The following is a 25995-nucleotide window of genomic DNA, read 5'->3' on the forward strand; positions in this document are numbered from 1 at the left end:
TGGGCTGTTAGGGTTTTGGCTAACAAGCCAGGACCTGTGCTTACCGCTTTTTGCAAGAAGAGATGCCGAAAGAAGAAGCATGTGGTGATGATCACTTGTCCAACACTGTGATAGAAAGCAAAAAACAGATGAGTAAGACAAGAACCTTCCCTTAAATGCCAACAGTCTATGTGGATATCTTTGGTGCAGGCTCTTAAAATTCACTGAGTAAACTCTTACTTCCCACCTTAAGATTCACAAAGAAAATGTTTTCCTTCCAAGGAATTCCAAATATCCATCCTGAATTTTCAGACTTCAAATCTGAATGGCATGCTATTGTATGGGATCATGATCTTTAGCCAGAATCTGAGTCTGCAGAAAATTCCAATAAACAAATTATATTGTGGCTCTATATTAATCATAATCGCCTTGTATGGGAACATGTTACAAGCCAAGCAAAGTATCTTATGTTCTTAGAATCACTCTACAGGCCCTGGTATTTTCATTTCACTTATGAGAAAGCCACTGACTAGATAGATTATAGGCGTGGGGGCCAACATACAAATCTGTGTCTAAACTTCATGCTTTAACCATTTTGATACATAGCTTTTTTACAAGCATATAATATTTGTAAAAGTTGTTTCTCAGTGAAAATGGCAGTGGGCAGGAGAGAGAGGGTTACTAAGTTTGAGAGTGTACCGTTGCGCTAGGAGTCAAGTTAACAAACCCATGGCTTTGGACTGAAATTTAATACTTGGGAAGCCGTATTGTACAAAGAATGGGAAGGTTAGCACCTCTTCAGTCTCAATGAGCATGATCGGATTTGATTCCTTCTCATAAGTATATCAAGCTTCTAGTGTGTATCAATGCTCAGTTCACCACAAACTCTAACTTAAGTATGTAGTAATTGAGTAACACTGGAGCATTCAGTGCATGGTGGACAGTGCCATGCAGGAATTATTTCCTGTAATCTTCATTTGCATATCAACCTGATTTTACAATAAGAAACTTGAGACCTAGAAAAATCAGGTAATCATTCAAGGCTACTCAGCCATGAAACACAAGAATTAGGTCTGAACCAACATTATCTCCCTGCCCAACCCACACACTTAATATGCCCAATTGCTTCCCTGAGATATAAGTTGACATTTAACTTGAGAGACAGTGTATTCCGTTAAAGCATGTATGTGGTCAGTTCACATAGTATTCAAACTCTAAACTCATTCATGGAATTACATTCATAATAACATCCATACATTGTAAAAGAACTATATTCTGAGCTTTATGAAAGATAAGATGTTTTGTGAAATTTAACATTTCTTCACTTAACAACAATAGTTCCTCAGTTCTTTGCTGGTTTCAATTTTACATGCTAAAAAATTAGCATTCCTGTGTTATCACCTGACCTTCTTCATACTCCTTGTGATTGCACTGCTATGGAATAGGGTGTCCTTTCTGGCCTTGACTTCCTTCTCCTTTGCCCCAAACATCTCTCTCATTCATTGAATTCCAGTCCATCAAGAAAAATCTCTCATGATGTCTTCTAGTGAGAGCAAAAATCTAGTTGATCCTGTGGTACCTAGCACAGTGCCTGACACACGGTAGGCATTAGGGAATACATTTTTGGATGGATGGATGGATGGACGGACGGAAGACTGTGGTCTAGTTTCTGAAGTTAGAGATAAAAACTGCACTGAGATTTCCCTTCATCTCTCAGTCTCTATGACGTGTAAAGTATGGAGACTGGGCACATCCATGTACAATGGACAGGATACACATGACATTAAATAATCGTTTTATGAACCCTTAGTGGATCCAGCAGATTGAAGGCGCAGAAGCAGCCCTGCACCAGAAGATGATGGAATTGGAAAGTGACATGGTGAGTACAAAGATGAAACAGCAAACAAAATTGAAGATGTACAGTGCAAATGAAATACAAACTGCCTTTGTCAGTTTAACTAGCATTCATGAAAGGTGTATTTTATGTAAATACCATGGGGCAAAATTGTCAGAAGTATCCAACAATTTCAATTATATTCTTCCAAAAGGCATGTAATTTTGTGATATTTCTAAAAGCTAAAGCTGAAGAGAATTTTTTCTTGCATTTTTCATTCTTAGCCAAAATAATTTTTCTGTGTAACTCTGATTTTTAAAGTATTCAAACCAAATCTCATCCATATCACCAGTTACAAAATATTAAGTATTGGCAAACATGTGAAAAACCTGGAATGTGTTGATAGAAATGCAAAACAGTAAAACTGCTATGCTAAACAATGTATATCAATTGCTAAAAAAAAAAAAAACACTTAAAATAGGATTACCACATGGCTCAGGATCCCATTTTTTATATATAACCATAAGAATCAACAGTAATCTAGAGGAGACATCTTTACATTGTATCCACAACAGCATTGTTTGCTGTAGCCAAAAGTACTCCAAAAGTGTGTTGATAGACGAATGAGTTAAGCAACATGTGGTGTGTACATAGGATAGAATGTTTATTCTATGGGTCAAGTTTGAGGATGTTTAGAGAAATAAGCTAGTCATGGGAAGATAAATGCTGTGTGATTCAACTCATGTGAAGTACTGAAGCAGCCACATTCGTGAAACAGAAATTAGGATTGCTTTCTGGTCACTAGGGGCTGAGAGGAGGAGGAAATGGGAGTCATTCTTTGACACTCTCCCATGAAAGTTGAAGTAATGCTCTAAGAAATGAATATTTGTAAATCTACAAATACGTGTCATTTTTCCTATGGTTGGATTAAGGAAAACATTGATCAGTTCAATTTCTATATCACTTTAATTAACTAAGCTGGCTTTTTCTGTTAATGATTGTGATCCTTTGTTGTAGGAACAATTCTGCAAAATAAAGGGCTATCTGGAGGAGGAACTGGACTACAGAAAGCAGGCTCTTGACCAAGCATACATGGTGGGTACAATAATCAGTACAGACTCTTACGATGTTTATAATTATATACTGTGACATAAATTGTCCCATTTATTTATCATGTCGTGTGCTTGAGTCAGCCACAACACAGAAGAAACTTATTCATTGGTTTCTAGTTCTAATTTCAGAACAACACGAGGAGTTCAGGAGTTTCATTAAAATATTGTTAGTGATAATATTTTATGTTTAATTATATTTTTCTTTAAAGTTTTTAAAAATATTTAGGTGAAAGATAAATTGGATGGTTTTATGTATTGATGAGAAGTCTTATTCAGTCAAATCCAGTCATTTGGGAATTTGCAGCAGAATAATGTGTCCAATCTTGTGAGAGATATTTGACCTGTTTCTCATGGTAGTCCTCTAAGCTACGTATCCTAATATTATTATTTCATGTATGTGAAGAAATCAAGGCTTGTGGAGGATAAGAACTTTGTCAGAGATAACTGAGGGTGGTGTGTTGTTCTGACTCCAGATGTTGGGCTGGATTGAGCTCCCACGCTGCAGCCCCCGGGGCGCGGCTGTGTTGGTCAAGACTGCACCTTCCACTGGTGGTAGATTCTGTGGCTGGAGGAGCCCATTTGATGCAGTCGCCTGCACCCAATTCGTGCTGCAGAATTCTCAGCACTCGACTGCAGCTCACATTGCTTCTTACTTTATGCCCAGTTCCATTCATTCACAGTGATGAATCAAATTTGAAGAAAAGGAAAAAGAAAAAAAAAAGAACTTAGAGGGATATTTCAAGGAATATAGAAGAGGTTTTTATAATGCTTTCCTGGAAACAGCTTGAGTCACTTTTGGGAAAAGATTGAAGCATTTATGCTCTGCTTATAATAAAGATGAATTAATCTTTCCTATCCAAACTGAGTAAGAGATTCTAAAATCGATATGGAAAAAAAAGAACGTGACTTTGTCACTAAATTAGAGAGCAAAGAATGGAGTTTTCTATTCCCTTCCTTCCCCTCTTCCTTACCTCTGTTACCTATATATCATAAATTGAAGCAGTGTATTAATGCAGATCCAAATGAAGAAAAGACCACTGAATACTCATTCAGAAAAACATACTTGATTAAAAAAATATTTGTTTATTTATTTGAAAGGCAAAGTGACATAGAGGGGGAGCAATCTTCCATCCTCAGATTCACTCCCCAGATAGCCTCAAAAATGGCTGGAATTGGGGCCAGGCCAAGAAATCCACCTGAGTCTACATTGTAGGAACAGGGACCCTATTACTTGAGACATCTTCCCAGTGCTTTTCTTAGGTCACTAGCAGAAACCTGGATGAACTGATCTCACGCAGCTTTAAGCACTGTGATGCAATGCTAGCCCCTAAGTTTTGCTTTTGAAAGCTGAGGTCGGCTTAGTCTGGGACAAGAACTAGGAAGTACCCTCAAACCAGGGAATGTTCAATCACTTCTGTCAAAGTTACAAAGAATAAGTTTGCAGTTTTGGCAACTATGCCTGAAAGCACATATAAATTTAAAAGTCTGATATGAAAGAAAATAGACCTTTCACTTAGAAAAGGAAATGTTCAAACAAAATATCGAAACAAGCCAATTATGGGACTCTGGTCACTTTTTGATCAATTTTTCTCAATTTTTGTTTCAAGAAAAAATATAGAGACCATAAGACCATCTTCAAGTACAGAGGTTTGTACAAGGTAGCATTTGGAGAATAAAATATATCTCCAATTTCAAGCATTTTTTGGTCCAACCTAGACTGTTTATTACTAAAGTGTGGTCATCATGATCAATGTGTTTAATCATCTGAAGGACTACAAGTGGAAAAGAAAGGAAATTTAGCTTCATCAACATTTGCGAATAGAAGGAGTTATAGTTATTATAACAAGCTAAAATTCTGACAATGAAAAGTATGTGAAATAAGCCAGGCACAGAAAGATAAAAATCATGTGTTTTCTCTGATACGTAGAAGCTGATGGAGAGTAAAAAAAAAAATTATGTAAGTGTCATATTGTTTGGTATTTAGTTATAAATATTGTCCTTATTGGATTATTCCACTTCCACAATAATATCCCTCCATCCTCACTTTCTAGTTATTGTCATGAATCTTACATCTTGTGATTTTTAATGTCCCTACTTTCGAGAAAAAGGTAGATACGTGTATGTGTTAATTTCTATGTATGAAGTGGATGCAGCAAAATGTTAAAAAGTAGTAAATTTTTAAAATACAGAAAGAAATGAAAAAGAACAAATGTCCCTCACTAGAGAAGCTGACTTGCGAGCTGAATGGCCGTTAGGGAATCTCATACAGGGAAAATTTTCACAAGGGTCATCTGGGTGGAAAAGCCTCAAAATGTCTTTTGTTGCTAAGATCATGTAAGACTAAAGTAACACACCCATGCAGACACACTTACACATACCTCCCCATGTGACACGTAAATGCTGAGTTCCAAAGTTAGACATCTCTAATTCTATTTGCCAGAGAATCCAGGAACTGGAAGCTACTTTGTACAATGCTCTGCAGCAGGAAACTGTTATCAAGTTTGGTGAGTTATTAAGTGAGAAACAGCAAGAGGAGCTGAGGACGGCAGTGGAAAAGTTACGGCGACAGATGCTGAGGAAGAGCAGAGAGTACGACTGTCAGATTCTCCAGGAGAGGATGGAGCTCTTGCAGCAAGCCCATCAGGTGAGGACTGGGCAGCCAGACCGCGCAGTCAGCTCTACGCCAAGGAGCCTTGGCACAGAGTCCTAACCACACACTAGGGAGTGCAGTGTGGAGGAGCGCAGGAGATGGAAGTGACTGTCAGAACCAGACGACTATGGTCACTCACGGGCAGACACAAAATGGTAATGACTCAACCTTGACAAAATGAGCCGCTCTTTTTAGAACTACCATGTCATGAAATATCACCTGAATCTCGTGGGTCCCTGTTACGGTGCCTAAGCAGGGAAGCAGGACACTCTCCACAGCAGCATCGTGATCCCCTCCTATTCAAGTCCATAACTGAGCCTGATCAAATCTGGAGCAGAAACCAAGGGCCTTTCTGTGTATTCCTCACACAGACAGCAGCATGAACAAAGCCTAGAAGCTGCCATTTATTTACTGTCATTCGCCATGTGCCAGGAACTAAACTAAGGGCTCTGCTTACATCTTTTCATTTACGATTCCCTATGAGCTAAGTAGTCTTATCATCCTGATTCTAGAGATGTCAAAACTGAAGACAAGGACACAAACTGATTTACCCAAGGTGATACATAGTAAACCACAGAGCCAGGATGACAATACCTTAAGACATGTCTGTAACTATTGCACTGTATTGTCATGTTCCTGCCTTATCTATGACTTAAAATATTCACCTAGGCCATCCAAGTTTAAACCAGGTATCCAATATTCATCCCAGCCAAACTTGTTAATTCCAACTCTTCATCCATATCATAGTTTGACAGGTGATTGCTGGGTCCTGGTCAAGAAACATGTTTAGTAGCAATCACAGATTTGAAAGTGTTAAGCTATAGTATTCAGAAGCTATAGCAAACAGCTCATACAAAATCTGCATTTTGTGTGTATAGTGAGAGTCCTATGTACATGAGAGATCTAGATGAGAAGAAAAGGGTTATTTTGTGACAATAATTAAACCAGCTTATGGGAACATGACATTTCACACTAACTCTTCAGCTATAGCCAAGATCTTTGTGAATCTTTCTAGACCAGCAAATTACTCTGCTATTTGATTTCATTTATTCCAGAGATGATAAATACATGTACATTTCTACCAGTGTTACTTCAGATTCCATCTTAAAAGTTTTTGAGTTCTAACCAATGAAAGAATTTTTATTCTTGATTAATAAATTCTAATATTATTACATTACTTCAGTTTTCTTCTATCGAGGGTCAAGGGTTTCCTCTGTACAAATTTCTAAAACTCAGGAGTATTCATTCAAAAATGGAACCACAGATGTGGTTATTTTTAAGGTGAGCTAATAGTTAGGTAAATGTATTTGTGAGTAAGACCTTGTCATCCCGTTTGAGCCTCTCTTCAACCTGTCATTACTTCAGTCCTGAGCAAGTTGGCTCTGTTGACCAAGTCTGTGGTGATAGGCATCTTACATTTTATAGCCTCAGAGACTTCCACTGAACAAATGATCATTAGAATATGCCTTTTCCAGTTAATCATCTTCCCTTTTAATCAATATTTCAGTTGCAGAGAATTGTTCCAGAAAGCAATGATCAGCATTTGTTATTTATAGTTATATAGACTAACTTCTAGAGCATACCATTAACTATTTATTATACATTTCTGGCTGAATGTTTGATGATGAGCTCATACAGGCACAGTTGTCTTTCTTGCCTTTTCCACTTCCTGTTGTGAGCAAGAGTCAGCACATTCCAAATCCCACAGGTTGGAAACGTTGAAGTCTTCTCTGCCCCTTGCCTCTGAGAATTTTAATATAACACCACACCCGATTGACATTTCCCCTGAGCTATTTTTGAAGCTGATCCTTTCTGTTCACACCTGTTATCCAGGCATGTGCATGACCTTTCATTATTGCGTCAGCTTCCATGCACTGCCAAATGTCCTCTGGGATATCATCTATGCATTTATTCAGCTAACATTTAAAAATAACAATTAAATGTTAGGTACTAGATAGTAGGCTAAATGCAGAGTTTTTTTCATGGACCTGCCCTCACCAACTTTCAAATCTACAGATGAAGACAAAGGAGATTAACACAAAGACAGTTCTGACATATCTTGATAAAGGGCATAGAAATATATGCAAGTTCAGTGGCCTAGTTTCGTGAAAGACTTCTCACATTTTTTTCTTCAGTTATCCAAGCATCTCACCATAGGTACTTCCCTCTTATCCTGGCAGAACATTGTTACCCAAAAGCTTCATAACCCCAGCTTCTAGCTGAGGCTACTCCTATGCATTTCTCTTCAGGTCCTTCGTTAGTGAACTACCATCCCCCAAAACCTGAGCTGAGGCTATCCATAGTATATTGTCCTCTCCATGAACAACTTCCCAGTATCCTTTGTACCATGATCTCCTACCTACAAGTTTTATGGGTTTTTTTTTTAAGATTTATTATTTGACAGACAGAGCTGCAGAGATGGGGTGGTGGGGAAAGTCAGAGAGACATAGAGAAATCTCCCATCCATTGGTTCACTCCCAAGATGTCTGGAACAATCGGAGCTGTGGCAGTCTAACACCAGGAACCAGTAGTTTCTTTTTGGGTCTCCCATGCGGGTGCAGGGGCTCAAAACCTTGGACCTTCTTCTGCTTTCTCCAGCACGTTAGCATGGAGTTTGATCAGAAATGGAGTTACCAGGACTTGAACCAGTGCCTAACTGGGATGCTGGTGCCACAGCTAGTGGTTTTACCTACTTTGCCCCAGTGCCAGCTATACCTGTCTCCTCTGCATTGATTCAACTGTACTCCTTTACACTCTAGCTTAGCTCCACCTTTCTCAGGATCCTCTCCCTGATGATCAAACTGGAACACTGATGAAATATGTGCAGATCACATCACATGGTACACTTATTCAGAGCCATGACTAAGGGCCTGCTTTGTATTAGATGCGGGGAAATATAGAGTAAATAAAGACATAATGACTGCTACTCTCATCTGCATTGCAAATGTAAAGCCACAAAGCTCTGACACAAATGAACAATGGCTGAAACATTTTTCAGAGAATGTCATTAAGGGTCATGTGAAATCATTGAAATGTATGAATCTTGATGTGTGTGTATGAATTTGGGAGTAGGACTAACTAGCTACTTTGGCCAGATAAGACCCCTCGGAAGATGTCTGAAATACAAAGCAACCACATACATGCCTTGGCAAATCGTACCTTTGAAGATAGGGATAGCAAGAGCTGTGTTACTAGATGGAAAATAAGTTTGGAAAATATGAGGAGCAAAGAAAGATACAGCATGGCAGGAGCACACAGAGTCGGGGGAGGTTTCTAGGAGGTAAAGTTGAGCGGGTTAAGAGAGAGAGAGCTCATATGAGGCCCTGCAAGAACTTGGATTTTATTCTGAGCACAGTTCAGTTAATCCTGCCTACCTCTCTTGCCCCACACACCCATTTAAGCCCAGGGGACTTCCATGGTCATTTTCCCATTTTAAGACTGGGGTACTATGCATAGGTCTAGGTTGGACAATGTAAGAAGCAGAAAGACCTGGTACTATCAAACCCCAGTTCTGATGAGGAGTGATGGTTAATTAGTGTGCTTGCTCGCAGTAGGGATGAAAAGGAGCAAATCGAAAGGGTATCTGTTTGGAATCTGACAAAGTTTCCTGTTGAATTTGATGGTAAGGGGATGGGGAAAATAAGGAACCAAGCATATAGTATACATTTGTTTAACAAATATATGTGGGCAGTTTCTTTAAGTTAACCACTGTACTGGGAGATTGGTGATGAATATTATTAATACAAGATGTTTAACATCATTTATCTTTCCTATTTTTCTCATTCCCTTTGTTTACATTTTTTCTTCCCATCTGGAGCTGATCGCATCTGAGATCAAGAGCCAGTTGATGCCTCTTGTTATGTTTTCTGTCACAACCAACACATTACTGATAAAGTAAGACAGCACCCAACAAGTATAGACTTGATAGCTTGAATGGATCCTGTGGTCATCTCACATATCGCCTAATTTTGTCGACACAGCATTTATCTACACATCCAGTAGCCTCACCAAAAAATAACTTGCAAACTCAAGGCAGATGGATTCACAAATTTATTCTTTTGTTTTGGAGTACCGGCAACCCTACAGATATATCTACCTATCCACTACACACATAAAAACACACCATCAGCATTCCAGTGCCACCCTTTCTCCAGTGTTCATTGTTGTATAATTTCAAGCTCAATGTTGATGGTCCTGCTCTGACCAAATATACCATCTCCTCCTGTGTAAACCTCAGCCCCTTTGCTTTAGAGCAGTTTCTCAGTCTTTGCACACTTGACAGTCGGGGGCCAGATAATTGCTTGTTTCTTAATAGGGTGAGGAAGAGCTTCCCTGTGCCTTGTGGAATGTTCGATAGCATTCCTGGCGTCTTCCCATTAGTTGCTTGCAGAACACAGCCACTGTTGGGACAATAAGAAATCAGATAGTGGTGATGAATGTACTACTCTGTGACTATGCTAAAATTGATTCATACACTTCAAATAAACAAATATATTCTTTAAAAAATGTTAAGATATTACCAAATGCATTTTGGGTGGTAGGAAGACAAAGTCATCCTCCATTTGAGAACCACTATTTTGGAGGAAATGAGTTACAGTTTTTAAGTTAAAGTATCATATATCCTAGTTTCCCTTTTTTCTTCCCACTTTGCATTATAAAAACCTCTATTTCTATATTATCACCCCATTTGGCTTCCCAGGTTTCCTTCTTAGATTCTAGTTCTCTATTTTCCTACTGTTCCCAGTGCAGGCATCAAATAATAAGCTGCATGGCATAATCTCTTGCATGATTAGAAAGAACCTTTTAGACTGTCCAAAGAAATGTGAAAGGAATTTTCTTCCTGATAAATACTGATCTATGTAATGTTGACTTCAAATTTGCACTATTTCAGTGAGTGGGATTTCATTGCCCAGTTAACAGGTAAGTCCAACAACAGCTCTGGAGGCCTTGCTCACCACAGGGTTACTACTCCTGTGTTTGCTGTAGGCTAGGGTTCATTCCCCCCGAGTATTTTTTTTGAATAATAATAATAATAATACTTTTTATTGAAGTATTAATACTACTTAATAAAAAGTAATAATAATACTTTTTATTGAAGTATTATCCCTATTTGTTTTGTAAGAATTGGGCCAGCTGCCTTTGTGAAGAAGTTCCATCCTGGAACAAGGGTTGAAAGAAGGTGGAAGAGAAAGGCTAGCAAAAGACAAATAGAATCATTTGCTTTTCCATGAGTCAACTTTAGCCATTTTTATTTTGGTAGTAAATAATGACAATCTCAATCTAAGTGATATACCACAAAGCATGTTCTTTTTACTCTTCTTACTCACTAAGAAAAAACTGCAGTACACTTGATTGGTGCTAGTGCGGAGGGGTGTTTATGTCATAAGAGGAAGGGGTCTGCACAGATAAGGTCAGTGAAGATGGAGAGCAAGTAATTTTGGAAATATAGCCAATGTCAGTGTCAATGACTTTCTATAACAAGCATGGGTCAATTTTGAAAATAAAACAACCATCTGAATGTGGAAAACTAAACATGGAATTTTTCCAACTTCATGTACCAAAGCTAATGTTTCATGCAGTTTTTTTTTTTTTAGTTTGATAAGCAATTTTTCTATACTACTGATCAGCTACTAATTATTTTCCTTATTGTTTCTTCAGCGAATCCGAGACTTAGAAGATAAAACAGACATTCAAAAAAGACAAATAAAAGACTTGGAAGAAAAGGTACGGGTTCAGCGTAACATCTGGGTTTGTTTATTTATTTTTTTAATGTGTTTAATCAGAAGGTCCTATTGGTTTCACACACTGTTTCTGTTCTTTCCTCTCAGTGATGGACAACTGTACAGGCAGGTGTAGCTATCGTCAGCGTAGCCCTCAGCCTCAGTCAGAGCCCAGGGTTCTAGAAAAGGTTCTGCCATCTGTTTCCTGGCCTGGACATTTTTGCCTTTTGTGTTGACTCTTCTCTGTATTTTTTTCTTCAGTTCTACCTTCTTCACCTTTCTAGTTCCTCCTGAATTTTAATGTACTACTCCATTATTTATTCAAAAATATTTTTGTACCTTCATTTTTTTCATCTTTCCCATTATTATTCGCTAAATACATTTCTATTCTTGTGCCACAGTTTACCTCCTTAGGGTGGCACATGGTGACTCTGTGCTCCTGTCACTTCCTCAGTGACGTGAAGGAGACACTGAGACTCCCCAATCAACCAGTGTTATGTTTCAGGTGTTGGAGGATCAGGAAGGTGAAGTACAGTGGCTTTTCAAGAGAGTTATTGGAAGTGTAGAGGTGGTGAGAGAGAAGGGATGGGCGCAGGCAGAGGTGCTGAGCAGGCTTTAGTGAGCTGAATAGTCTGGCCCAATAAAAACACTTTCCTGCCCAAGATGCCAGGAGGCATCCTGCTGAGGAACACAGCACAAATGGCAAAGAAGTCTGCCTTGCTCTCCCAGTCAGATCGACTCTGGGTAACTTCTTAGGAATCCTTTAATTGAAAAAGGGAGTAGCTGCTTTGTAGCATCTTCCCTGGCAAGACAAGGAGTAAACAGCAAACTGTCTACCACCCAGAGACAACAGTTAGAATTTGGTTCAATTTTTCTTGTATGAGAAGTCAGAGGCAATTGATAGGGTCTGGACCCCAGAGTCTTATGCAGGTTGGATATTTCAGACTTGAATTTATCTTGACAATACAGTGCTGGACTCTGCCATTGTCTGTGCCTGCAATGATGAAGTTAGGATTGTTTACAAGGAACGTTAGTATTGTAATAATATGGGAAAAATCAGTGGGGATGGGAAGAGAATTGGTGAGGAGATAAGGGAAATCCCAAAGCCTGTGGAACTATATCATAAAATGATAATAATTTTTAAAAAGGAAAAAAATAGATTAAAAAAACTTGAATAAATGATATCTCCTCTTTTGTCTAAGCCATTTTGATAAAGTAGGAATAATAATACCTGAGACGTACGTTCTGTGAGACGTAAGTGAGCTCACTTACGTGGCGATTAGGAAACACAAAGACAATGTAAGTCAAATCAAGCAGTCTTATTTAAAAAAAAAAAATTCCAACCGTAAATTTAAAATGTGAATTTCCCTCCTGCAAGACTGAGTGAGGCCCAGGTGAAGTGTGATAAACTGAGGACAGAGTCTAGTTGCTTAGTGTTTGGCAGGAAGGCCGACAGGTAGCAGAGATTGTTCTCAACTTCCCTGACTATTGGAATAAGGATGTGCCTGCTGTCTTCCATCTCCTGTGCTTTAGCATGCCGCCCTCCCAGCCACTCTTCCTGCAAATTCACAAGCTCCACTCGGCTGACTTAAGGAGGAAGTCACAGTCAAGGCCATTTGCCTAAAATATGTTATGATACTGCTCTTTTCCCATTTTCTTGAAGTTAAAGAAAGAGAGAGAGAAAGAAAAAAATTAAAATATTTAATGAATATTGCCACCTTAGCTATTGGCTAACTAAATCTCATGGAAATTTTGCTAAAAATGACTAACATTATATTTACTGTCAAAATCCACATGAGTTTTTTTTCACAATTTTTCTGCTCAATACATATTTTAAGTTTGAATTTCCTAAATATTTATGATTATGGAGTAACATACTTAATAGAATATCGTGATCTTTATTTATAAAAGTTACATGTTCTACATGTGGCAGTAAACTAAACCACTTCAAAAACAATCCAGTTGATTAGAGATTTCAATAAATGATGAGGTTAAAAAGCACCTCTGGTCACTTGACCTCAGTTCTACTTGTCCTGCAGACTGAGGAATGGAGAGTGTCTCTTTTTGATTATGTTTGCTTTGGTTATGGACCCTAGAATTACTGTGTAGTTATTGTGCTTATTATCAATTGTCCCTTCTACATGAATCTTGACAGATGAGAAATAAGTTCTACAAAGAACAAAATAATAATGCTAAAGGTCACTTACGTCAGAGATGCTTTTCGTTCTTTGCCTGGAGAATTTGCACAGTTCCCTGGAGGACATCCAATATCCATTGTTTGTTGCTCATTACCATGCACACAGTTAGCATACATAGTTTCAACTGTACCTAGCAGTTCACCACACCCAAAGCATTGCCACTGTAATCATCTCATTTAACGCCAATAACTATTCCATGAGAAGGAACAGCAGATGCTATGAGCACCTTTTATGCAGATGATTAGACAATCTGAACAAGACAAAACAACCAATCTTCAGAAAATCAAGCTCAGAAATTAGGATGTCTGACTACCAATCTGTTCACTAACCTGCAGGGACCAAAAATCTGTACAACCTTCACACATAGAGAGGTAGCTCTGATGTGTGGCCTTCTTATGGGAACAGCGAGAAGCCTTCCATTCCTCTCCTTTTTAACTTCTCCTGCCACAGGTGTAAATTCAGGGAATGAAAGAAAAAACAAACAAACAAAAAAACAGAGTCTGTTTTTCAGAATAGTGGATTAGTCACCAATCCATAGCTGTTAGCACCACATTTACAACACCTTTATAGAATTTAGCCATCATGAAGCAATAACCATGTAAGCAGTGTGTTAAAGGAAATATACAAAACATGTGCTGCATGGCAGTGGCATTCATGACCCCTATTAAAAGATAGTATGTCCAACACATGTTACTGAATGTCATAATCAAGCCAGAGACTCACTGATTCTGCAAAAGTACATCACCAAAGAAATTAATCAGTACTTTAAAAAAAGCGTCTTGCCCTGAATCAGTTATAGACCAGTACTAAACAAACACATCCTTGTACATCCTGTTAGCTGAGTTCTAAAGTGATTTTTCTGATAAAAAAAGGACAAGTCAGAGCCCATTTCATTTCCATGAATCAAGTAAGGGGATGTCTGGATTAGAGGCACGGCAGCTGCAAGATCAAACCTTCATTGTCTGATGTGCTCATTGGAGTAGGAGAATATTTCATACCAGGAAGATAATCACACATTGTCACTAAACCTGGGTATAATTGATTTTTATTAATTACTGGTATTATCCCATTTCCCTCTTAGACATGCTCTACGGGAATAATTCTTCATGTGTTTATCCCCTATATTATTGCTCTCTCATCTCTGCTTTAGTCCTAAAACCTACCATATTATCTAACAATGATAGCATTGCATGATTACACATATGCTCTGGTCATGCTTTACGTTTTACAATACCATATCATTCAAGAAACATAGAAATAATAATATATAACGAAACAGGACTCAAGGAAGTTCTAATCCTTACTGTGCCATGGACTGGTGTGAAGTTAAACTATTAGTTTTGTACTCTGTGCCTACATTTTTCATCTATAAAATTGGGTGCTTAGACCAGTTATCTGTAATAACCATTCATAATTCTAAAATGTAGAATTAATGTTAGTTGAATGTAGCATTGCTTTATGAGTAATCAGAGAAATCGAAGGTGTGAATTGTTGATACAAAAAGGAGGGTAGTTAATGGGTAGGTGAAAAGTTGTCAGACTCAAATGATGTGGGGCACTGAGGTTTTGTACTGCCTGAATGGTGCCACAAAAATTCAGATGTACATAATCTTCTTCTTTTTCTTCTGCAGTTTCTGTTTCTATTCTTGTTCTTCTCTCTTGCCTTTATTCTATGGCCTTGATGTCAAGGTGTCTCTTAAAGGTAAGATTCCATTTAATTCCCCAAAATGTGACTCTAGCAAGTATTTGATAAAATTATATATGGCACATAGTTAACTATGTCATATTTGTTGAAAAAGAAATACCTTTGGTTTGGATTGATTCGATGTCATAAGTTGGCAGTCATGCCAGTTCACTTGAGTGATGAGTAAAGATAGTTTTAAAAATTATGAATTATGCTCTACTTGCTGTTTCACTTTGAAAAGTCACTGTGTCTGTGGGTCTTAGTATTCTCATTTTAATCTTTCATTTCACGGAAAGGGTTGTTTCTGTATATGCAAAGAGGAGAATCATGACTGTGTCTTTAGTGTTGGTTCCAGTTTGAAAATTTGATTCTGTGACTGTAATGACTGCTGCTTTTTCAACCCCTTTTTCCCAGAATAATGACAACTACTTTTTCAACCTCTCTTCCCAGTCTCTCTTCATCAGAATTCAGAAAAGCAGATTGCTTAAGTGAAATTGGATCTTATTTTCAAATAAGTTGCTTTTCAATGTCAGTTTGACAAACACAAAAGTGGTTTTATTACTAAGCCCATGTCTCGTGAATACATACATAAATAATGCTATCCAGGGATCCCGGTGCTCACAAATACAGATTCTAAGGCTTCACCTCCAACATAATAAATTACTGGGGATAAAGGCGAGACCCCAGGGAAGAAGTGGAGAGCAGTGATTGATATCTATTAACAAGCATGTCAGGTTACTCTGATGTACAGCCAGGTATGAAAACACCAAATCTCAGTATCATTGTGAGAAGCAAGAAGGGACTACCTACTATTGTAAATCTGTTTAGCATGGCCCTTGCCAACTTATGCTATTAAATTATATCAGGCAGAGATCTTTACTTGGGCCTGTTATTTTTTTTAAGATTTATTTATTTTTATTACAAAGTCAGATATACAGAGAGGAGGAGAGACAGAGAGGAAGATCTTCCATTTGATGATTCACTCCCCACGTGAGCTCGATGGCCGGTGCTGCGCTGATCTGGGGCTAGGAACCAGGGAGTTCTGGGTCTCCCATGTGGGTGCAGAGTCCCAAAGCTTTGGGCCGTCCTTGACTGCTTTCCCACGCCACAAGCAGGGAGCTGGATGGGAAGTGGAGCAGCTGGGATTAGAACCGGTGCCCATATGGCATCCTGGCACGTTCAAGGCGAGGACTTTAGCTGCTAGGCCACGCTGCCGGGCCCGGGCCTGTTATTTTTTAACATTGTCTTTGGCAAGTTGAAAAAATGAAAGAGATTCTCTCTCTGTGTCTCTCTCTCTCTTTCTCCCCATGGGTATCAACTCTGGTACCGGGATATGGACCATACTGGTGAAAGTGCTTTAGTGTGACCTGCAAGAGTTAAGCAGGTATTCCTGGGAGCTTTATGTCTTATCATAACCAATTCTTCAACTTTAGTCCTTCTTCTTAAGGATCTTTATTTTGCAAACTAAAGGTGTATTTTGTCTGTGCCAAGGGAAGTAGCCTTGCATCACACCAAAAATATTGAGGCATAGCTAAAGAAGTAACGTAGGAGGGAAGGAAAGTTTCTAGAAAGGAATCAAAATAGCCAGAATATCAGAAGACAAGCAGTTGCCCTTCCACCCGTCACAACAGATAAACAGAATAAGTAAGGTTGAGTGAAAGATGACTGAACATGGAAGGTTTAGGGAAGGAAAAAAAGAAACCTTATGAGAAAGAGTTATAATCAATAATATTGAAATAACTATTATGTACTAAGAGCTCTTCTAAGCATTAGGTACGGTAACCTTCACAAAACCACCTATGAGGTGGATATTCGTTTTGTTCTTCTTTTGTATGAAACTACCCCATGTCACTTTCCCAAGACCATAAACTACGCTGGACTGGAATGAGCTCCCTCCACTGCAACAGCCTCACTCCAGAGTCCTCTTTGAGCCACCACACTGGCTCATCAGTAACATAAGAACCATCACATACAAGGAAGCAGGACCATCTTCCATTTCTATAGTTTGTTTAACTATTGGCTTTTAAATTCAACGCCCTCAGCACCATACCTTTTCCCATTTTATGTTACTCCCTGAAGGTAGCACGAGATTTTGTTTGTTTTTCCTCCAAAACAGCACCTAAGAAACATTTAATAATTATCTTTTGAATTAAAGACTATAATGATAATAAATAACATGACAAGTTAGCTTTACAATGAGTCTGGGCAGTGTAAGAGTTTAGATTGTAAAGACTGGAAGTCAAATATGCTTGCAAGTTGAAATCCTGACCTTTGTTGACTATTTGCCTCATTGTTGTTAAAAAGTTCATTTGATCTATCAGATTGTTTCCTAGTCCATAAAATGTAAGTTACTTACATAGAATGTTGTGTTGAAAATTAAATAGGTTATGTATATGTAAGACTTACCATACTGTATGGAAATAGTTCAATAATTAAGGCTGATGGATATTATTATTACAAGATTTCTGGAACATGTACCAAGTTTGAAAATATTTAAGTTCAAAATTTTAATGTATTGTATTGCCAAATTGTTATAATTGCCTAAATTCCAAAAAGTAGTTGATTTTCATCTCCTGTTTCTGAGTAATAATCTGGATTTAAACCACGTAAGATGGGCCAGCACGTTGGCTAGGCTAGCTAATCCTCCATTCAATGTGCTGATACCGTATTTGGGCTCTGGTTCATATCACAACTGCTTTACTTCCAATCCAATTCTCTGCTTGGGAAACTAGTGAAAAATGGCCCACAGCCTTGGGACTCTGCACCTACCTGGGGGATTCAGGAGAAGCTCCTAGCTCCTGATTTCAGATATGCTTGGCTCTAGCCATTGCAGCCATTTAGGGAGCACCAAAGGATAGATCTTTCTCTCTGCCTCTCCTCTCCTCTATGAATCTCCTTTCCAATAAAAATAAATAAATATTTTAAAACAATAATAATATAAGAAACAAAACATTACTGAAAACAGACTAATGGCACTTCTAGCTCTAAGGTAGGCAAGAGAGTTAGAAAGAAGGAGGGAAGAAAGGCCTTAACGTGTTCTTGGGTAGTAAAAGAATTCTGCAAGCAACCATCAAGATGTTTTTTTCTGTGCTAAAGTAATGGTTTATATTCTTCTCATAAACCCAAGATGTTATTACTTAATACTGTACTTAAATACTATGTAAAGATACCTTCCTTAAAATGGAATGACTCATTTTCTTTTAGCAATTACCTAAGTCATTATCATCAGTGGTGATATGGAAGCTACCAAAAGTTCCCAGAAGGTCCTCTGACTGCACTCAGTGCTTGCTGATTAAATAACTCAGATGCAGGGATTTTAGTGGGACTTCACCTCAACCTGGGGAACTCAAATAGTGCTAGGAAATGTCATCTAATCATGCATTCTCTTTATTCCAAAGGGCTAATGTACTACTGTATTAGTTGGGATTCTCCAAAGAGGTAGAAGGAATAGGAGGTAGATGGATGGATGGACAGGAAGGTAGATAGACAGACAGACAGATAGGTGCTCAGATATAACTGAGCACTTGTAGGAGGAAATGACTCAGATGATTGTGAAGGCTGGAAAGTACCCTGCAGACTGTATGTGACAGAGCCAGAGAAAGCACCACATTCAGTACAAGTCTGAAGACATAAAAACAAAGCAGAGCAGTGGTGGAACCCTCAGTCCAAAGCCAAAGGCCTGAGAGCCCCAGGATGGCACTGGTGCAAGACCCAGAGTCCAAGGATATGTGTTCTGTCCTCTGCCTCTCCAGGATTAGTCATCTCTCAGTAGGCTCCATCTCCTAAGACTGCTGCATTGGAAATTCAACTTTCCAAGATTTATTCATGTATTTGAAAGGCAAAGTTTCAACTACAAAGGGACACACACACACACACACACCCTCATTTATTCACTCTCCAGATGGATGCAGTGTCCAAAGCCGAGGACTTGAAACTTCATCTGAAACTCTCACATGTATGCCTGGCCATGTTTGCTGCTTTCCCAGGTGCTTTTTTCAGGGAGCTGGATTAGAAGTGAAGCAGCCTTGATTAGAGCCAGACTCAGGTGGGATATTAGAGACAGAGAGAAAGATCTTCCGTCTGAGGATTCACTTGGTCGCATTGGCCAGAACTGAGCCAATCCAAAGCCAGAAGCCTGGAGTCTGTTCTGGGTCTCCCACGCAGGTGCAGGGTCCCTGGACTGCTTTTTCAGGCCACAGGAAGGGAGCTGGATGGGAAGCGGGGCCACTAGGCTTCCATACCAGGCACAGCTCCATATTTTTACTTCCTGTCTAGTATTTTGAAGAATATTAAAAGCATACAACACTGCATTGTTTCAAAGCCAAAAGAAACCCACAAAATGGTTTTCATAAAGACATCATTTACAAATGATCTGTTAAAATATGCAAAGGTTTACTTTCTGTTTTATTTGCATTGTTCAGTCTCCTGTCCCATCTAATATTGGATGAGATCTGTGCAAAAGGAATGGCCACATGGCCAATTAGTATTATTTGTTGTACAGAACAGAAAAATTTTGGTCTTTGTTATTTTGGCTTAGTAAAGAAAATGTATAAGATGAATCATATTCCAGTAAGTCATTCCTCTACCTAAGTAGTATATCCAGGAAATTTTATCCAGTCACATTAAAATTATTCCCTGTCACACAAATTGGACATTATTATATCATAGAGTTGTGTTTATGTTTTATCTGTCTTTGTAGTGTTCCATAAACACTAAGTGCTGAATAAATGTTAAAATGATAGAGGGAGTGAAGGGCAGATAGATGAATGAATAGTCGGGCGGATAAGAGATAATGAAATCATCCTTTTGAAATGTTAGATCCAGTCTGTGCATAACATAGCAATATAATGCCAAAATAACATACCTGTTTTGATTCCTGTAAATATATTATTTGGAGACCAACTTAAAGAGTCCATTAAGGAAATAACGGATGCCAAAGTACATAGGTTTTCCCACTCCTCCCTAGCCTACTACCTGGACTCACGACTTCCCCGAAGAACACTGTTCTAACCCTTTATCTTCACAGCAGTTAGAGTGAGCTTTTCAAACACCAAATATAATTTTTTGTCCCTGCCTAGGAAAATATCACCATCAGAATCAAGTCCCCATTCCTTAACATGGCCAGCAAAGCTCCGGGTGGGCTGACCACAATTTCTCTGGCCTTTTATGGTTCCACTTTCCATACAGAAACAGTCCTTTCACAAGGAGCTTATCCTATCCATGAAGGCAGACCTCTCATGGCACAGTCACCTCCTAAAAACACCACCTTGTAACACCACCAAAATGGGAATCAAATGTCAACAAATATTCCAGAGGGGACATAAACATTTAAATCACTATACTCTCTAAAAATTGATCTTTCCTTTAAAAGTTTATTTATTATTTTTATTGGAAAGTCAGATCTTTAGAGAAGAAGAGACAGAGAGAAATATCTTCCTTCTGCCAGTTCACTCCTCAAGTGGCCACAACAGCTAGAACTGAGCTGATCTGAAACTAGGAGCTCGGAGCTTCTTCTGGGTCTCTCGTGTGGATGCAGGTTCTCAAGACTTTGGGCCATCCTCTCTGCTTTCCCAGGCCACACGCGGACAGCTAGAAGGGAAATAAAACAACCTCCCATATGGGAATCCTAGCTGATGTAAGGCAAAGATTTAACTAATTGGTTATCAGGCCAGACCCACAAAATTAATTTATAATATCAAAAGTAGCAAATAATATTATCTACTTTTATTTGAGGGTTGAATGATATGTAGGCAAAAACAACTAATATAGTAGCTGACACATAGGCTCATTCAAAGTCAAGTTCTTAATGTCTGGCAGCTTTTGTCTTCAAGATCTACTTCCTTTTGCCTAGACAATATTCCCAACACTACTGTCAACGGGGTAACATGAGGATCCCATTTTTTTCCCACCCTAGAGGAAATCCGGGACCCTCTTCAGGTTTTCTGACTTCAAAGAGGTTTTTCATTCATTGATACTGTCTATCTTCCCCAATTGGCTCATAAAAAACAATTGCTTAGCAATCCTTAGTATGACCTCCTCTGTTAGATAGTAGTCATAACAACGCTACAGTTAATTGAAAAGCATGTGGTAGAGTGTTGGGGGTGTGTTAAGTGCCAGAGATGGCCCCTAGGTGTTCAGATGACAGCACTCTTTCAGAGGTCACGTGTGGCAACATAGCACTGCGACAAAACATGATGGCATTTGGTCAAGCCCCAGAAATGACAGCTCCAGTTGCTGTTTTACGGAGGAGGAGACTGAAGCCCACACTCTTAGGCACCCGTTTGCCTTCATGGTCAAGTTGCTGCCTGGAATGCCCATATCTCAAATCTGAGTGCCTGGTTTGAATCTTGGCTGTTCTGCTGCCAGTGCAGCTTCCTGCTAGTCCACATTCCGGTAGGAAGCAGATGGCTCAAGTACTTAGGTGCTTGTCACCCACGTGGAAGATCTGGGTTGAGAACTTCAACATAGTCAAGCCCAGGTTTGGGCTAAATTTGCAGTCACATTAAGCTTTCAGAAGCCTTGCCTAGGTTACAAGTGCCATCTGAGGCTCTGTTTCATCTTATTCCTTCTCTTAGTCGGAGCCAGGTACTTCTGTGGAGGCGTTGGGTCGGTTCATGGTTAGCCCCAAGAGAACTCTTGCCTTTCCCTTCCTCTTCAAAACTCAGCTCTTCTGGAGGACAGGAAGGTAGAGAGGGGTGTTGATTTTACCTCTTACTTCCATTAACAGTGGAGGTGGCTGTTCCTCTGGCAACGACTGACCAGATCATGATGCCTTTCCTGGGACCAGTGACCAAAGACTGGCCACTTTGGGGGACAAATATGTGAGTTCCTCACAAGACTACACAGAGCATGCCCTGCGCACCATTCCTAGCCTGGACAGGGGCTGACTTATCCCACTGACACTCTGACTCCTGCCACTGGTGTCACAACAGCATGTTCTTTACAGTCTGGCTGCCTGTTGATGAAGGATGGGAAGGCAGACAGCTGCTCTACTGGCCCTGTCTGCTCTGGCATCCCTCTCCCGAGGGAAGGCGAGGAAGGCTGTGGTTGGGAAGCAGACAAGCCAGTCTCCCTGTTCCTATGTACTGCTCATCTCTTGGTTCCTCTCAGAACCCATCCCTCACAACCTCAATGTGATCTTACCTCAACACTGCACTTCCTTCCCATCACTTCTCTCCGATCCTAGCGTGCGTTCTTTCTAGTTGTACTCAGTGTTGGCAGCAAGATGGGCTCCACAAATGTGCATTCCACGTATTTCTAATTTACATGTACGATACAAATGTCCTTGAATAGAGTGAACTGGAAGTGTTCTTGCAATGCTTAATGGCCTCCTACTCCTTCCATATGGATCTTGATGACCATTTGTGGGTCAATTGCAAAGTTCTCCTAAAAAGTGACCATCTTTATTTTAACGACAAAGAAACTGAATTTGTCTTGGAAAGAGGTATTTCATTTCTTCTCTTCAGACTTGAAAGCCCTTATCCTGAAGTGGTGCAGGACGACACATCCTCTTTTCCATTTGTGGCTTTTGATGACCTAGACCTCTAACCGAGGGAAAATCCAGACACATCATGTGAAGAGGAACCTGGAGTCCAGATGGCAACTGCCCCAGAATACGTACTTTCCAAGCACCTATCTAGGCCAACCAGAAAACTCTTGTAGCAAGATTCTCAGGGAATCCTCCAGTCTGGATTTCAGAGTGGTGACAAACTGCATAACCAAAAGCAGGACAGGATATTTCATTTCAGTAGCTAAAGAGCACAGAGAGGACTGCACTTAAAGTAACACCTTAGCTCCTGTTTGGAGGCAAAATGATTCAGTTGAGCCTCAAAAGAAAGATACATTTACTTTTTTGAAAGGCCAAGTACCAGAAAGTGAGGAAAAGACTGAACGAGAGAGAGAAGGAGAGAAAGAAAGAGATAATTGATTTGGCTGCAATGACTGGCGCTAGGACAGGCTGAAGCCAGGAGCCTTCCCAGGAACATAAACAGAGAGCTGGAATGGAAATGGAGCAGCCAAGGCTTTAACCAGTGTCCGCAGGGGATGCCACAGGTAGTGGTTTAGTGTGCTGCAACACAGCACAGATCCCTCAGTGTGAGCCTCCAGAATCACCTTGAAAAGTTAAGATGAAGAGGCAACAATGACAATAGCTAACATTTCAGGCCTTTTACTGTGGAACAAGAATTGTTAATTACTTTAAATATGAGCACTCCAAAAACATTTGCAGAAGTGGAATTAAAAGATAAGTATTTTGGTGCAAAGAAATTAAAATCCATGCATGCTAGAAGTCTTCAAAAAAGCCTCATGAAAATGCATGTTATGAAATAGCTGCACGGATTTCAACTTTCTTTTTTTGCACGAAATAAGCTGCTTATTCCGTTTTCCATGAACTTTTTGAGATAACTTCTTTGCATTATGTCACAACAATCCTAAAAATACATACCTCTATTTTCTCATTTAAAATTAAAATAGCTAAGCTTAACAATGTCATGGAATTTGCACAAAATCACACAGCTGAAAGAGTTGGTAAGGATTAAAAAATATATTTAACACCTTTTTTTTCTGATACAGCTAATAACAGCATTGATGATTAAAGAAGTTTTCCTGTTTTACAGAGTAACCGAAATCATGGATAAGACCCCAGAAAGATAAAATGCTTTTAAACCTTCAACGATGGCAAAATTGTTTACACCAAGAGGGAGATGGGAACTATGAACTCTCCTGTAGCCAGGACTACACATGTGTATTTTAAAGCCATTATTCAAGGTTTCTTACTTGACAGTTCCTACATGACCCTGTTGAAAATCTACACTATATGCTGCATTTAATGAAACATGTATATGTCAAACCAGAAGAGAAGACCTATAAACAATATATTGTGTACAGAAAAATTTCAGCAATGGAACCAGTTTCAGCAAATCAACAATGATGTGTCTTGGGCATGGAACCAAAGTTACAATGAAACATTCAACCTCTGCTGTGCAGGGGGCTCTTTTAACGTAACACCACACCCCATGGAAAACACTAGTCCAGACAATAAACATCACTTTAAAACAAAATCAAAACCATCACAAAAATGAACCAAGGGTGGGTGGGGAATAAAGCACGAGGAGAAACAATGAGGAGCTATTTACAATAAAATGTTTCATTTGAAAAGTCTGGTTTCTTACTACAGGGATTTGCTTTCCTATCTTTTTGATTGCTTTAAACTCAGGAACAGAGATATCCGCTGTTTGAATGGGAAGAAAAACACCCTCCTGGTTCATCTACCAAAGGTGGCGCTCGTGGAAAGCATTCCACAGCTGACAGATGAGCTGGACCACAGCAGCCCTGACTAAGCCGGCAACCAAGTCAAGGGACCCACCTGGGGACTTGAGAAATCAAAGCAGATTGGACTCTTCCCTGTCCTTCCAAGTCTGCATCTCCCCTGCCATCGACAGACGGATCTCACTCATGCTGGAAATGAGGAGAAGGACGCTTCAATCCCAAGCTCCTGACTTAGTTCTGCGTAGAAAGTCTACATCTATAGGGAACAAGGGCCCGACAGCATCTCTGAGTCTTTCAGTTTCCAAAACGCCAATGTTCAAATGGCTTCTTAAAATTGTCTGCAGATGAGTATGCTAAATAGTTTGGGTGTAAACACCTCATGGTGATGAGTAAATATGTACCAACAGTTGGGTTTGCAAAGAGATGTGACTATGAAACAAAATTAGAATTATTTTTAAAGTATCCTGATATGCCCAGGGCAATCTGACCTCTTTTTGTTCAGAGTGTGATAACGTTTTTCCCAGATAGCTGACAGCAACAAGATAGTGCTACTTTTTTTATATAAAATAACACTCATTGATAAGGTCCTTTTTCTACCAGAGACAATGAGAAGATTGGTACTTTTCCTAAGTTATGTATTACTGAGTCTTGGATTCAATTTTGAGAGCAAATATATGTTCCCGGAAAGCTAATTTTACACCTCATTTCCTGTAGAGAACAAAAACAACCTCAATTTTTCAAATTTTCAAGGTTTTCTTTATGGGCTATTCACAAGCATAGAAAATGCATGTAGGGGGTCGGAAGCTTTCTAGAAAATACTACACAAACCTTTCCATATCAGATCCTTCAGTTTTAACTCTGGCATTTTCAGAGCCAGAACAGGAACTGAAGCGTGAAACAGACGCCTGGAATGCTGGAGTCCCACTTTTGATTCTGTTGTTTACTGCTGGCCCAGGTACCTTTGGCCCAGTCACTTAACCTCTCCGTGCCTGTTTCCTCATCTGCAAATGGGGTTTAATGCTTTTTTTTATCATATGATTTTCTTTGCAATTCTGGATCAAGAGGTGCTGACAGTAGCATAAAGTGCTTTGTAACTATTACAACTGCTGTATTATTTGACTTTCTCGTGTTATTGAGATGATATCCCCCCCCCCCCCATGTAACAAAATAGTGTATCAGTTTGGTTGAATTTAAGCACTGAAGTTATCCCATCAAACTACCTGGGACATCGTTAGCAATAAAGATAGAGAGATCTAAACCCAGGATCTCAAGGAATCTATAGCAAATAGGTCATCATGAGAGAAAAGAGCATATTAATGAGAACATTTGCATATGTATGCCATCATACAAAACTCTGCCTTTATCACATGAGAGCCTACCATGACCTGAAGGCTTGGCATCAGTTGACATCAATTAGCCAGATTGTTTCTTTCATTTTGAGGGGAGATCATGTCATGTTTCCTATAAGAAGAAAAAGTAGACCTGTTGGATTCTGTTCAACCACTCAGGTCACATCTACAGTGTCTTGATTCAATTCCAGCAAACTCAATGA

General features: G+C 39.3%; 1 protein-coding gene across 1 annotated transcript in view; it reads left to right on the plus strand.

The window, feature by feature from the left end:
• Nucleotides 1-24331, plus strand: part of JAKMIP2 (janus kinase and microtubule interacting protein 2) — a 61167-nt gene extending 36836 nt beyond the window's left edge. The window contains exons 16-21 of the mRNA XM_040975992.1: nucleotides 1790-1858; nucleotides 2831-2908; nucleotides 5366-5569; nucleotides 11234-11299; nucleotides 15124-15194; nucleotides 23792-24331. Of these exons, the coding sequence (XP_040831926.1) occupies nucleotides 1790-1858; nucleotides 2831-2908; nucleotides 5366-5569; nucleotides 11234-11299; nucleotides 15124-15174 (468 nt within the window). The 3' untranslated portion in view covers nucleotides 15175-15194; nucleotides 23792-24331. The remainder of the gene's footprint in view (nucleotides 1-1789; nucleotides 1859-2830; nucleotides 2909-5365; nucleotides 5570-11233; nucleotides 11300-15123; nucleotides 15195-23791) is intronic.
• Nucleotides 24332-25995: the final 1664 nt, after the last annotated feature.

This window comes from Ochotona curzoniae, unplaced genomic scaffold (assembly GCF_017591425.1).
Source record: "Ochotona curzoniae isolate NIBS_2020 unplaced genomic scaffold, NIBS_Ocur_1.0 contig_1, whole genome shotgun sequence".
Lineage (NCBI taxonomy): Eukaryota > Metazoa > Chordata > Mammalia > Lagomorpha > Ochotonidae > Ochotona > Ochotona curzoniae.